The sequence below is a fragment of the Falco rusticolus genome, chromosome 2, assembly GCF_015220075.1.
Source record: "Falco rusticolus isolate bFalRus1 chromosome 2, bFalRus1.pri, whole genome shotgun sequence".
Taxonomy (NCBI): Eukaryota; Metazoa; Chordata; class Aves; order Falconiformes; family Falconidae; genus Falco; species Falco rusticolus.
The window spans coordinates 24,167,102-24,180,052 of record NC_051188.1 but is presented as its reverse complement, the minus strand read 5'-3'; the positions used below and the strand labels follow the sequence as shown (position 1 = coordinate 24,180,052).

Below are 12,951 nucleotides of genomic sequence, written 5' to 3'. Positions count from 1 at the left end.
CTGGCGTCTGGGGGCCCGCAGAGGTGCTGCTTCTAATAGGAACTTTAAAAAGCAGGAGCATTTTGCATACATGTTACATCTGAATCTCTTTGACATTTTCCTCTCGGTGCTAATTATTCCCAGCAGCTTCTCACCATGCAGCAAATGCCTGGCACTGTGACAGTTATTAAAAACTTGTAAACAGGCTCTGGAGGAAAGTGCCTGGAGTCACCTTGCAGGTTGAAAAGATCCCGTCAAATAAGTAAAAATAAACTGGATCCGAACCTCTTCCTGTTAGGCCACTTCAGGGACTTCTCAGAAGCAGAGGCTCAGGGAATTTCAGATGGGAGGGTATAGATTAGATGGAGCCAGTCTTCTCAGTGGTGCCCAGTGACAGGACAAGAGGCAATGGCCAAGAAGTGAAGTACAGGGAAGTCCAATTAAACATAAGAAAATGCTTTTATACTGTGAGGATGCTCTAACATTGGCACAGAATGCCTAGAGGGGTGGTGGAGTCTCCATCCTTGGAGATATTCAAAGGCTAGCTGGACATGGTCCTGGACAGCGGGATCTAGGTGGCCCTGCTTGAGCAGGGATGCTGGACCAGGTGACCTCCAGAGGCACCTGGGCTATTTTGTGATTCTGAGTTTCTGTGCAAATGTGCTGTTCTCTTGAGAACCAGCTCAGACAGGTTCTCCATGAGGGGAATAAAGTACAAAGGATCTGCTCAACCAGAAGCAGCTAGTACAGCATTGGCTCCAGTCCTCTCAGGGACTGAGCGTGATGAATACTGAAGGAGTCAATGAAATACTCACCTGGGTTAAAGTATTTCAGCCCAGCTAGAGCTGGGCCCTGCCTTCTTCCTCTTCCGAAGCCAGGAGAAATGGCATGGCTCTGTTCACAGGTCCAGCGTTAAAGGGACTCTGCAGGATGCACAAAGCTGGAGTTTCTGCCATGCACAAGAGAAAATTGTAGACAAGATCACAAAACTTCCCTGCTTGGAGCTTCAGCTTTCAAGCAGCGCGTCCCTCAGAGCAGGATCTGGATGATGGTGGAACTGCACTGGCTCAAGGCCATGTTTCCACACAACTAATTCCCCCATCTCTCTGCCAGTTTGCTGTGGTTTTACTAATAAATTACTAACTTTAGAGCCAAGTGGTAGCAGGAATTGCAGTGTATCAGAGGACACCACAAACCCTGGGGGGGGGGGGACACGTATCAATTCCAGATTACTGGAGTTGTCTGAATGATAATTTACATGTAAATTCAGGTCTTATGAGCCCATGTGCTGTCCAGACCAGGAGCTGGTGGAAGTATCGCTCCACAGGTTATCTGTAGTAGGTGCCCTGATGCTATATTTGCCACAGCTGCGCTGAGGTTGTTGTTTGCATAAAGGTGTTGAGGAACATTCGGTGTCAACCAGATGCGGTCTAAAACATCCATTCCTTTCAACCTGCAAAGCCAGAAAAGCACGGTAGCAAAGCACAGGGAAGAAAAAGCAGGGGGTGGGGAAGGTGGGATAGGGATCTCTAAGCCTTAGAGAACTTTCAAAGAACTGGTAAATCACTGCTGCTTTGGTCCTTAGGCAGCCATCCAGACAATCTGAGTGACACCAAGCAGCGCTTACCAGAGTATCAGCGACCTGCAAGGACACTATGCAGTCCCGTGGGGAAGCTCAGCACAACTTTGCTAAGCCCAACCTGATTCTTCGGTACCTCTGAGCTGGCAAAGTATCTGAGGAATCACTAGCTTCCACTAGCTCATCCAACAATGTCGAGAATGAAGATGTGGCCTAGCAGGGCTACCAAAGTGACTGCTGGAGTATGTCCAAGAGGTTTGGCCCTGCGGATCAAAAAGGACAGAGCTTTCTCGGCATCCAGGGCACCCAGGATCTCAGTCTTGGTGTAATGTCAAGGGAAACAAACCAGGTCATTTAAACACCTAGTTGGAAGAAAACTGTCACAAGCACAGGGAAAGCTTCAGATATCTGAAGGGGCATCCTATTGATGAAGAAGCTTGCTAATGATGATCTGCCACTGTTTTTAATATGTACCCAGCAGAAGCAGTAGCTATGAGGAGGTCACCTTCATGAGTTACTGTGGCAGTGAGTGAGATATCCAGAAATTCAAAGGAGGCTGCTGTGACAGACATCAGTCCTTCTGAGGTAGGGTATCCTTCAGGAAGAACCTTAAGAAGGGTCCACAAAAAACATAAGAAACGTGGATATGGAAATCTGTAAAGAGGCTTTACTGGAGCGTGACCTGTGGATATCCCACAAAGAACTGAGCCACTCACCCCTACAGAAGCACAAAACAATGGAGGCAGAAGTTCCTGAAAGGAGACCTGGACTTCCCAAGCAGTGGGAAGAGAACACAGAGTCTGTTAGGCAGCCATGGGTGGCCACCAGGCCTTTGTCAGCTGCTCACTAATGGTGAACATATTTCACCCAGCACCTATGCTGTGATGGAGGACACGTTTGGGTAGTGGGTTCTCCCCAGATGCTCTGTGAGCAACTTGGGCAGGAGGGGAAGGGGCTTTGGGTTTCTCCCTGTGATGTTAGGAAAAATGGGAAACAACTGTTTTGCCTGGGTGGAGGCATGCTGAGTTATGGTGCTCTGTGTGAGGACCCTGGAAGTCAGCCAGATGAGGAAAAAGCATAAATTACCCCTCTGAAACACAGGACTTGGAAAGAACCCAGGTTCAGCCCTGTCTTCCACAGAATATCTGGCATTTCTAGTTAAGACTTTGGAGCAGATTGACCTCAAATCACTTTGTCTGCAAACAGGATCCTTAAGAGATCAAACCCTAACTCCAACTTGTAATACAGGGCTAAGAAGTGATTAAGAACAACTCCCAAAGGGATCAGCCCTCTTGATGGGGAGCCTACTGACAGATAGGTCTGATGCTGTTGACGTATCAGCTCCACGCTTGTTCACTTCCCGATATGCAAAGTTGCTCAGTTCCTCTGGGATCCTAAAACCATATTCATCAAAGAGAAATCGGCCTGCTGCCCTGCAGAGCCCAAGCCCTGGGATCTTTGGCATGTTTCTTGGCCTGTAAGTTGTGGTGAACCAGCGCTTAAATTTGCATGCATGTGTGACCCGTCGCCCAAGCCCTGACAACCATTTTCTGTCTGGGCTCCTCAGACATCGTCACAGCAGAGGAACGTGGGGGCTTGGCAGATCCCCTGTTTTGATCCATTATCTCTGAGGTGGCTCTGGACTCGTACAACCACAGGACACTCTAGTACTCTACAGGCACAGGAACCGAAGCACTACCCGTAACCACCACTGGCAGAAACCCAAACCCCCAAGCCTCCCCCTTGAACTGAACTTTGTGCACATCAGGATTACACAGGAAGAGTCATCCTGAGCCAGGGCAAAGGTCCCTTCAGCCCAGTGTCCCTGCCCAGCGCCAGGCAGCAGTTAATCCAGAGCCTTAGCTTGAAGATATATCTTGAAAACCACCGTGTTTATTAGCCCCTTATGGACCTTTCTGCTGTGATTTTGTACAATCCATTTTTAAGTCCTTTCATACTTTGCAGCCTGTGCACAGGCAGTGCTGTCAGGTTCTGCAGCTCGGTTTTGTGCTATGGAAACGCACTTGCCTGTATTGAAACCACCCTGACAAGTTTGTTGTGTACCTCACAGTTCCCGGGAAATGAAAGAGTAAAAAAAAAATCAACCCCTGTGTTCACCTTTCCCATATAATTCATTAGATGGACTTCTGCCCCACTCGTGCCTTTTCAAATGAATACTTCTAGCCTATTTAGTCTTCCAGTGAACAAAACCTGCTCCATATTTGTCTGGATCCTTATCCCCCTTGACATTGTTTCTCACTGTCTTTAGAATAAAAAAGTGCAAGTTCTGGTCTATGTTACATTTTAATGTGAAAGGAAGGTATTTCCTACTTAAATGAGTGTTGACAGGCAAACAGCTCCAGGGGCTGTAAGAATCTGACTCGCCTCACTGCATTCAACGTTTCTGTTCAATCTCTCTTCACGTATGATACAGGCAATGACACTGCAATGAGCCAGACCACATTATTGCCTCTTAGGATCTATTCAGCCCTGCATTTGGACTGTTCGGCAGTACAATCTTGCCTTTGTCAGCACATGGAGAGCTGTGGTGCTTGAACAGAGCTTTCCAAGAAGAGCCGTGCTTTTGTTATGTTTGCCCATGGAGCCGTAAGCCGCATTAGCTGTCTTGTTTAAAACTGGCTGTAATTCCAGCTGTTTTGGGACCTTGCCTGTGGGCAGGTGGACATAAAGGTGGGAGTTAAACCACCCACTCACAGTCCCAGTTCTGCAGAGGCTGGAGAACGACTGCAAATTTACACACAAAGAACCAAAGCAATGAATTGCAGCATGAGCTCATCCATCTAAGGTTAAAGCACAATCCTTTGTCCTGGCAGTGGTAAGTACAATGAAAACTTCTTGGAAAGCTTTGCCAAGACTGACTCCAACACGGAGACCAGCATCTAAATCTATAAGCTACGGCTGCATGCACTAATGTGAGGACGTAAAAGCTGCACAGGCTTTGGTACATTTCTACAGCTTAACTTCAGTATGTCCTTTCTTTCCTTCCTGCATTTCTACAATCTCTGCCCTGTTCACTGGAACCCATCCGTCCTTCCAAGATAGTAACTCAATAAACTGTTTTAAGAATGAAGTGGCTGAATTGCTAACAGAGGTCATGAAAACACTTATTATAAGCAGCACCTACGACGATGCCGGAAGGGCAGCAAATATTTTATCAGATTTTGAAAGACTGGCAGCACAATTACAGGCTTCTAAAGCAAGCATTTGTTGAAGTGATAATTATACTACTTACGTGAACAAGTGGTGAGCCATGATGGAGGTAAGCCAGCTCCCGTAAAACAAAATCATGTCTTACTCTGACAGGACTTTTAATCTTTTTCAGACATTGAAACTGCACTCGATAAGAGTTTCTCACAAGAACATAATAACCTGGTAATTCAGGGATGATTATCCACATCTTATTTGGCTAAAAAACGTATTTCACTGTTTATTAAGTGTAAAGTCATTTCAGAGCTAGCATTTGTAAGATCAGAAGCGTTTTGGTTAACACACAATCCATCAACAGGAAAACTCTAGCCTGGACAAACGGTACAGAGAAAGAACAAATGACTAACTTGGTTTGTCAGGACAAGAGCGAGACTTCTCAGCAGAGCTACATGAATGGGCAGAATGAGGCCACGGGACCACAGCGTAGGCTGAATCAAAGCACTGCACCTGCAGCAGAGCTCCCGATCTGCTCCACGCGAAGGTGAAGGGCTACCTTAAGGAAATACCCCTGATGAACAGAGCCATACTTGTTTCCAACCGCAAGCAAAGGGAGCTTGCAAACAGCACATTAGTGAGATGAGTAGTCTTTAAGTCATTTGAAAAAAAGGCTGGTGAATTGGCCGCCACCACCCATCAGCTTGTGATTGACTGTCCTCAGTAAGCACAGAGCTGCCTGCTGAGCTATCACTGAGCTTGATCCGACACGGGCTATTATTTCTCATGTTTACTTGGTGTTACACTCTGTATTAGTTCTGCTACCTTGCTAGCTAGGGAACGGTAAGCTTTAAGAAGGAGCAGTGAGAGCTCTCCTTAAACTAATCAAGGAACTCACTAGGTCTTCAGTTGCACAATGTTTCCCTCCTTCCTGAGGGAATACGTGTATTTCTTGCCATTCTTCCAGGCCTTTTGGAGCAGGTACCAGACGCTATCATGCCGCACCCCTGTGAAGACGGGGTGCAGTGCTCACTTAGCCTGCAGAACTAGGGCTAACACATGAGCTCCTGCTACGAGGACCTTGATGGCCTTCAGTATAAACAGACTGATTGGGCCTTCACTGGGAGGATGTCCCAGCTAGAATACAATGAAATGTCCAATGCATCATCCAAAGCCCACATGGCCCATTACCTTTGTCTTTGACCATGGTCCACAGCTGCTACATTTCAAAAGGAATTTCAAGTGTAAATGGCAAGGATGGCTGAGAACTTGAGTAGTAACACTGGCTATGGTTGGTGTTGGCTTCTTATTTCAGTATCTTTTCTTTCCATTATTTAAGAGCTTTTGAGTCGGGCCTGAGTTCACAGCATACATACCACTTCGTTACTGCTTGCACATGAAGGGAAGGCACCGTAACACTTTGACCCACGGCATCAATAAGCCACAGATGTTCTGACAAACTTACAGCTGTTTGAAATACACGTAAGAGAAGTGGGCACAAACTAGATGATGATGCACAATAACTTTCCCTGCAGAAATTTTTTAATTGTCACAATAAAAAGCCAATAAACTGCCTAAACCCTAGATTTTTTGGTCTTTCTTGGTAAGTCAGGTCTATGAAATATTAACAACCTATGCTTTTTTTACTTACGACTTCAGACTTACAAAAACATTGCATTAAAAATTTATTTCTCACAGGAATAGCTTAGCATTATTATTTTTTAGCTTACAAAAGCAGCATGCCTATAGGTGTTCCATAAAGAATGTTTCATGATACTCCATTGACGTAATTTCCTATCACTCCTCCTCTCCAGCCTGCTCTCCAAACTAGTTCTTCCTTTCTTTGACCACAGTCAAAGTCCCTTTGGCCTCTGTATGCATTTGCATAATGTCTACTTACCGTTTCATCTTGAAATACATTCTTTCTATTGCGTATTTTCCCCTAGTGTTCAGAACTAAACAGCATACAGACATTGCACCAAAGCTGTTGGATTCTTTCCACCTGAATGCAGGTCCTAATTAATCTCACGAGATTTCTTCTTCTGATTTCAATGGAGGCACTGCTGCTTCCTGACTAACAGGGGCACGAATAAACAAGTACAAATCACGGGAGTCTGCAAAAGCAGCTAGATGCAAACAGACGGTTCACTTCTCTGCTTCCTCTAGTCCCATGGGTCATTAGGCTCACAGGTTTCTTCCTGTAAACCAGAATGAGATTTGAAAAGCATGAGGAATTTTCTTCTTGGGACAGAATGTAAATCATCAAGTAGCCACATGACAGCTACCCACTGTACCACAGTATTAACAAACCTAGTCTTTATACATACGCATAGTATGAAACAAATTGAAATAGAACAATTACCTACCTACAAATCAATATTGCATCTGTTTTTTGCTGAATGAAATGATTACTTAAGGATATAATCCCCAGTGCGACTGGAGAGGTGAATTTGTTCTGTACTGACGAGGTAGGTGTGTGCACCTCAGTGGGGTGGGTAAAGCAACCACGCTGCTGTGACCTAGGACCCGAGACCTAGAGCTGAAACAGGCAGCATTAATAGCAGAGATTCAACAGCTCTTAGTTTCCTCAGTAAACGTATGATGAGGTGACATCACCAGGGAGTATTTTGCTCATTATTCTATATTTCTCCTTTAGTTTCATATCAACAATAAGCAGAAGCAGTTCCATCAAAGCAAACTCAAATATATTTATAATCAGGGAGTCCAATGAACAAAAGCCTTCGGAGTTTTATGGTGTTGTAAAAAGCAAACCTCTTGCTACTTTTTCATATTTTCTGGTAATGAAGTGACATTGCTAGCTCTGGGGACACGTCACCGTAGCCTGTTCTGGTAGTCTTTACCCAGTGTTGATCTCACTTTCCAGGAATATAACAGAATGGAATCTTGAGCATCTGGCCAAGACATCTTACACTTCCAGTGATAGCAAAAGTCCTAAACCATGAAAAATTAAGGAACTGAAAATAAAGTCATTTGGCCTCCTCCCTCCAGTCAGCACTCATTGTGTTGGTGTTAGAGCTGCTGTTAGAGCAATGTTTTCCTGCACAAAAAGAAAACTACCCAGCTAGCAAGCTGCCTCAGACTCTTGCCGATTTTCCTTCTCACAGAGGAAGAGACACAGGTTGGTTCCTTTTGGGTGTCTCCATGCCAGGGCCATCTCAGATGCAGGGAAATGAAAATAGATTCACTCATCATTTAAAAATCCTGCTATATTGAAGGCACCAGTATTTCAAGGGTTTTTTTGGCTCCTGAAAGCAGATTCACCAACCAACAAAATCATCTAAAAAAATTCCATGGAAGAAATACAGTGTCATGGTTTAAACCCAGCCAGCAACTAAGTACCACGCAGCCACTTACTCACTCCCCACCCTCAGCAGCAGGACGGGGAGGAGAACTGGTAAAAAGCTAAAACTTGTGGGTTGAGATAAGAACAATTAAATAATTTGAATAAAATATTATAATAGTAACAATTTTAAAGAAAAGGAGGGAGAGAGAGAAATAAAATGCAAGTGGGGAGAAAAAAACAACAAATAATGCACAACACAATTGCTCACCACCTGCTGACCGATGCCCAGCCAGTCCCTGAGCGGTGACCGGCTGGCCCGAGCCAACTCCCCTTAGTCTATACACTGAGCATGGTGTGCTATGGTGTGGAATATCCCTTTGGCTAGTTCGGGTCAGCTGTCCTGGCTCTGCTCCCTGCCAGCTCCTTGTGCACCTCCTCACTGGCAGAGCATGGGAAGCTTTAAAAGTCTTTGATTTAGAGCAAGCACTACTTAGCAACAACTAAAACATCAGTGTGTTAACAACACTATTTTCGTACTAAATCAAAAACATAGCACTGTAACAGTTACTAGTAAGAAAAATTAACTCTATCCCAGCTGAAACCAGGATACATGGTAATCTTTTATGTTACAAACATTTAAAATAAACCATCAATAATGACTCCCAGATTTTCTTTTTCATATCACAATTCTAGAATGTCTTCACATCTTGTTTTCAGAAACTGTCAGGGATCCTCTACTTGAAAAAAACCGTCTTAAATTTTTAGTCCAAGGAATAAAAGGTCACTTTTGTCATACTGCTGCTAGGGTTGGTTATCATTAGTTATGTCTCAAAAGTCAGAGCTTTCTGGACAGAATACTCAAGTAAATTACAGCTTCATTGCTTTCAAAACTATGAAGATGGGAATCAGAAATCTAATGTTTACTAATACCTCTAGAATCCTTGCAGTAAACCCCAGAGTTAACAGCAAGAGAAAAGATGGACTTGAAGACAGCTACTATTACATTTTTCAGACCAGAAGTCAGTCAGCAAGGAATGCGTGCGTTGGTGGCTCCTAATCTCCAAATAAGACAGAAGCCTACAAGTGCAACACAGTGTGGACCCAAAGCTAATTGTCTTTGCCTGACCTGGGCCCAAGGAGATGTGAAATATCACCAGCTGGAAGTGACTGGACTACACTGCAAGACCACTGGAGAATTTGATAATGGTGAATCACCCATATTCATACCAAAAAAAAGAAGATATTTTTGATAGCATCAAGATTCCCAAACGCATGAGTTGTCCATTGCAAAAGCATTTTTTCATTTGCACAAAACTAGAGACTTGAAAATTAACTTAACCTGGGGAAGCATGTCAGGGCAGGATATGGAAAAAAAGAAGTTTAAGCTGCCTTTTGGTACAACTGACCACAGAATACTATTCAGGTGATAAAAATACAACACAGATGCTTAAATAATCCTGTACTTGATTTGCAAAGAGGAAGAAGGCACAAAAGGTTAAAGAAGTATGCTTTTATTTAGGCTTTCAGTTCTAAACAGTAAACATAATTAACAATTAAGCCATGGTACTGGAACACACAGTCCTGGTATCAGCAAAATGTCTACTGTTTAAGGCACTGATCGTGGGAAGAAGAAAAAAAAAGGCATCACATAGACTGCTCCTATTTAATCAGAATTTGAATCTATTATGAATATGTGCTTGCTATTCAAATGCTTAAAATTCCACAAGCTACATTCACAAACAAACGTTTATACAACTTCAGTAATTACTGAAGCAGGGATCAATGGCTCCCTTACTTCAACTTATGAGCAACTACTGCATTACTTTGGAGTGGAATCAATTTTTAACCTACTAAAAGAAAACAAAACACAAATTACTTCAGCAGTATGGCTTTAAGACCCTGTATTTGGTTACAATATAGCAAGCGAAGAAGTTAACACCATATAAGTGCCATGTACTGTCATCTTAAAAGGAGCAGTTTTACAATATAAAAATTAGTTTAGAACATACTAAAGCCAGTTTTTGTACAAACATTTTTACAAAACTCAATTACTCAAAAAAATCAAGAACATTTTAAATATGAATGACTCTCTACATGTTGTATGCATAAAACTACTTATCTTGATGATATAAATTAGGAATACTACAAACTTCAAAGCTGGCATCCATATACTGTTGAAACACACACATCAGAAATACTGAAGTGTTAGTTCTGCAAAAATCCTCAAGAGTCCCATTTTTATTTGCCAAATTGATACACAGTGACTTAGGATTCTAAAGGAGCCACAGTGACCTCCCGTGGCCACTTAAGAAATCCTTGTCCTTAAACTTTTTTTTTATTATTATTTTGAACATGACATTCCTCACAAATGCTAATAAACTGAAGAGGTACAACAGTGGTTCACGCTTGGTCCACCTATGCCAGGAAACTACAATATTTCTTTTTGAAATGAGCATAAAGGAATACAGCCTTCATACAATGTAGTTCCTGGTCACAAAAAACAAAGTCCTGTCTCCTCTCTAATTTATCAAGAACCTGTTCCAGAATAGTTTAGAGAACTCTTTTCTGCAGGTCAGTAAGAGATGGATATTCAATAGATGTCAAACACATGTTCAGTATTAGGCTCCCAAATACATAACTTAAGCTTTTGAGAGAACAAAGGAAAGAAAAGTAAATGGATGCTGTCTAACTCAAAGTCCAAACATGAACACAGGTAAAGTTGTATGAGACATTTTAAATGTGTGTCAAGTTCATTGGTATACGAAGCCCCAAAACATTTTAAAAAGAAACAAAGTTTAACAAAAGAATCCAAGTCTGTTAGGTGCCTTCTTCCATTGCTCTGAAGGAATGCAACAACCAGGAACAAAACATTGCCTTCTATGTCATGACCAGATGAACAATGTGAGAACACCACAAAAATCACAGTAGTGACTGTCCCTCATCCACAGTACATTAATCAACACTTACGCTCTTCCACTGTTTATAAGTCCTCCCTGTTATATCCAACTTTCTTTCCATTAAGTGACTCTTCTGTGTTTGGTGCCAGCCACGTGAAATATACCTTCACTGGATCAATATTCCAATGCTTGTGAAATGATACTGGAATTTGGTGGGAAAGGTAGCCTTTGGGGTAGTCCATTGGCCTTGCCTAAGGTGGAAGAATAAACCAAAACCACTAGTACTCAATGTCAAAGAATAATTTCAGAACAAGAAAGTATCATCATTCAATGGCCTCTGTATCATAACAAAGCAACGCGGCATTGACAAAACACACATGATAACAACAAAGGGGTTTTTACATCATTCTCTTAAATCAATTGAGAAGCATTAGTTTTGATCTTCAACTCGCACTGTAGTCATCATGCTAAGTAGTACACTGATATTAAATATGCCCTATTTCTCAGGATGAAAAGTTCGCCATCTACAAAAGCAAGTGATAAACAGTGTAGTTTGTATTGTATATTTTAAATATACACTTTTGGTTCAATAATGACAAAATGATTCTTTTGCTCCTCCTCATAAAGAAAGTTGCCATCAGTGCCACTGTGACTGTAGGATCCTAGTAAGGCTATAAGCAGCTGAACTATATGAAGTTTTATGATGGGAAAGGCTACCCAACGCAGGAAATACTGTGGGTGCCAGAAAACTGCACTGTTATTCTTTATCAGCTTATACCAAAAGAGACAGAATTACAACACAGCTGCACGATGCAGCTGACTTCTTAATGCACCAAGCATGTTTCATTTCCTCTGACAGTTTCATGGCATCTAAGTGCATCACTATATAAAAGAGGCTCACCTGTAGTGGTCCCTGGTAAAGTAACTAGACTTTGTATTGTAAATAGAATTTTTTGTAAAGAGAAATGCATGAAAAGCACATATTTGTGTGTTTTTTTCTAGAGGTAAAACACAAGAAGAAAACTGAATGATTTGGGATACTGAATCATGACGTGATGCCCAAGCTAGCAATTGATTTCACACTGCACACTTCACCTACTTATGGTGGTATTAATAAATTCTACATGCAGTGTTCTTCATGCAGTTCCATATAAACATAAGTCATAAAATTGGGCAACAGATTTTTGACATTAATAAATCTGAGTATGTGGTGGTGTTAGGGGTTTTTTATTTTATTTAAACCACAGAGTGCTTATTTTGAAAAATTCCACCAGAGAAATCAAGAGGGAGCCTATCTCCCTCAAGACTTTTGAAAAAAACTTCAATGAACATTTAGGTTTCAAAAATTGAAAAAAAAAAAAAACTTTGGATAAGAAAGTTTTTATATATCTAAGACCAAAGTTTTCCACTGTTGGAAAATCAATCTGCTTTTTATTGAACCATACACGAATTCTTGGTGTTTTGATCATTCTAAAAGAATGACATCTGCTCTAATTATCATTTTTATTACATTGCTCTCTAAGAATCATACCACTTTATAGGTGGTTGACCTTAAGAAATAATTTCCCTGAATTTCTTCCTCCTTACATTTTGTGGAATCAATTATTGGTAATATTGGGTAATATTGTAATCTTTTTCTTGTTGGTTTTTTTTTTTTTTTATGCTAGAGCTTGTATTTGGTATTCCATAAAGGCCAAATACATTGCTCTTGCTCAGATTTTACATTTTAAGATCACAATCCTGGCTGCTACTTGACATGGGAAGGTTCCAGTTCTCTTTAACAGTCTTATCATGTCAAAAGCCTCTGGAACAGATTACAGAACATGTATGTATCAACCGTAGCACGTGGCAAAACAGGAAACCAGTAACAGTGAGCAAACACTGTTACATCATAGACACTCTAAGGAGGAAGGTATCTTTGCTTCTGTTTCATAATATATACTCAGTACAATTTAGGATTCATGTACTTAGGAAACGCTCCAACATTGCACACCTGTACATAATATTTCAGGCAAGTTTTTTAAAAATTT

General features: G+C 41.8%; 1 protein-coding gene across 3 annotated transcripts in view; it reads right to left on the bottom strand.

The window, feature by feature from the left end:
• Positions 1 to 9,519: 9,519 nt before the first annotated feature.
• B3GLCT (beta 3-glucosyltransferase) overlaps positions 9,520 to 12,951 on the bottom strand; it is a 69,641-nt gene continuing 66,209 nt past the window's right edge. For all 3 annotated transcript variants that reach the window (XM_037377032.1, XM_037377033.1, XM_037377035.1), the window contains one exon: positions 9,520 to 11,172. In XM_037377032.1, the coding sequence (XP_037232929.1) occupies positions 11,005 to 11,172 (168 nt within the window). In that variant the 3' untranslated portion in view covers positions 9,520 to 11,004. The remainder of the gene's footprint in view (positions 11,173 to 12,951) is intronic.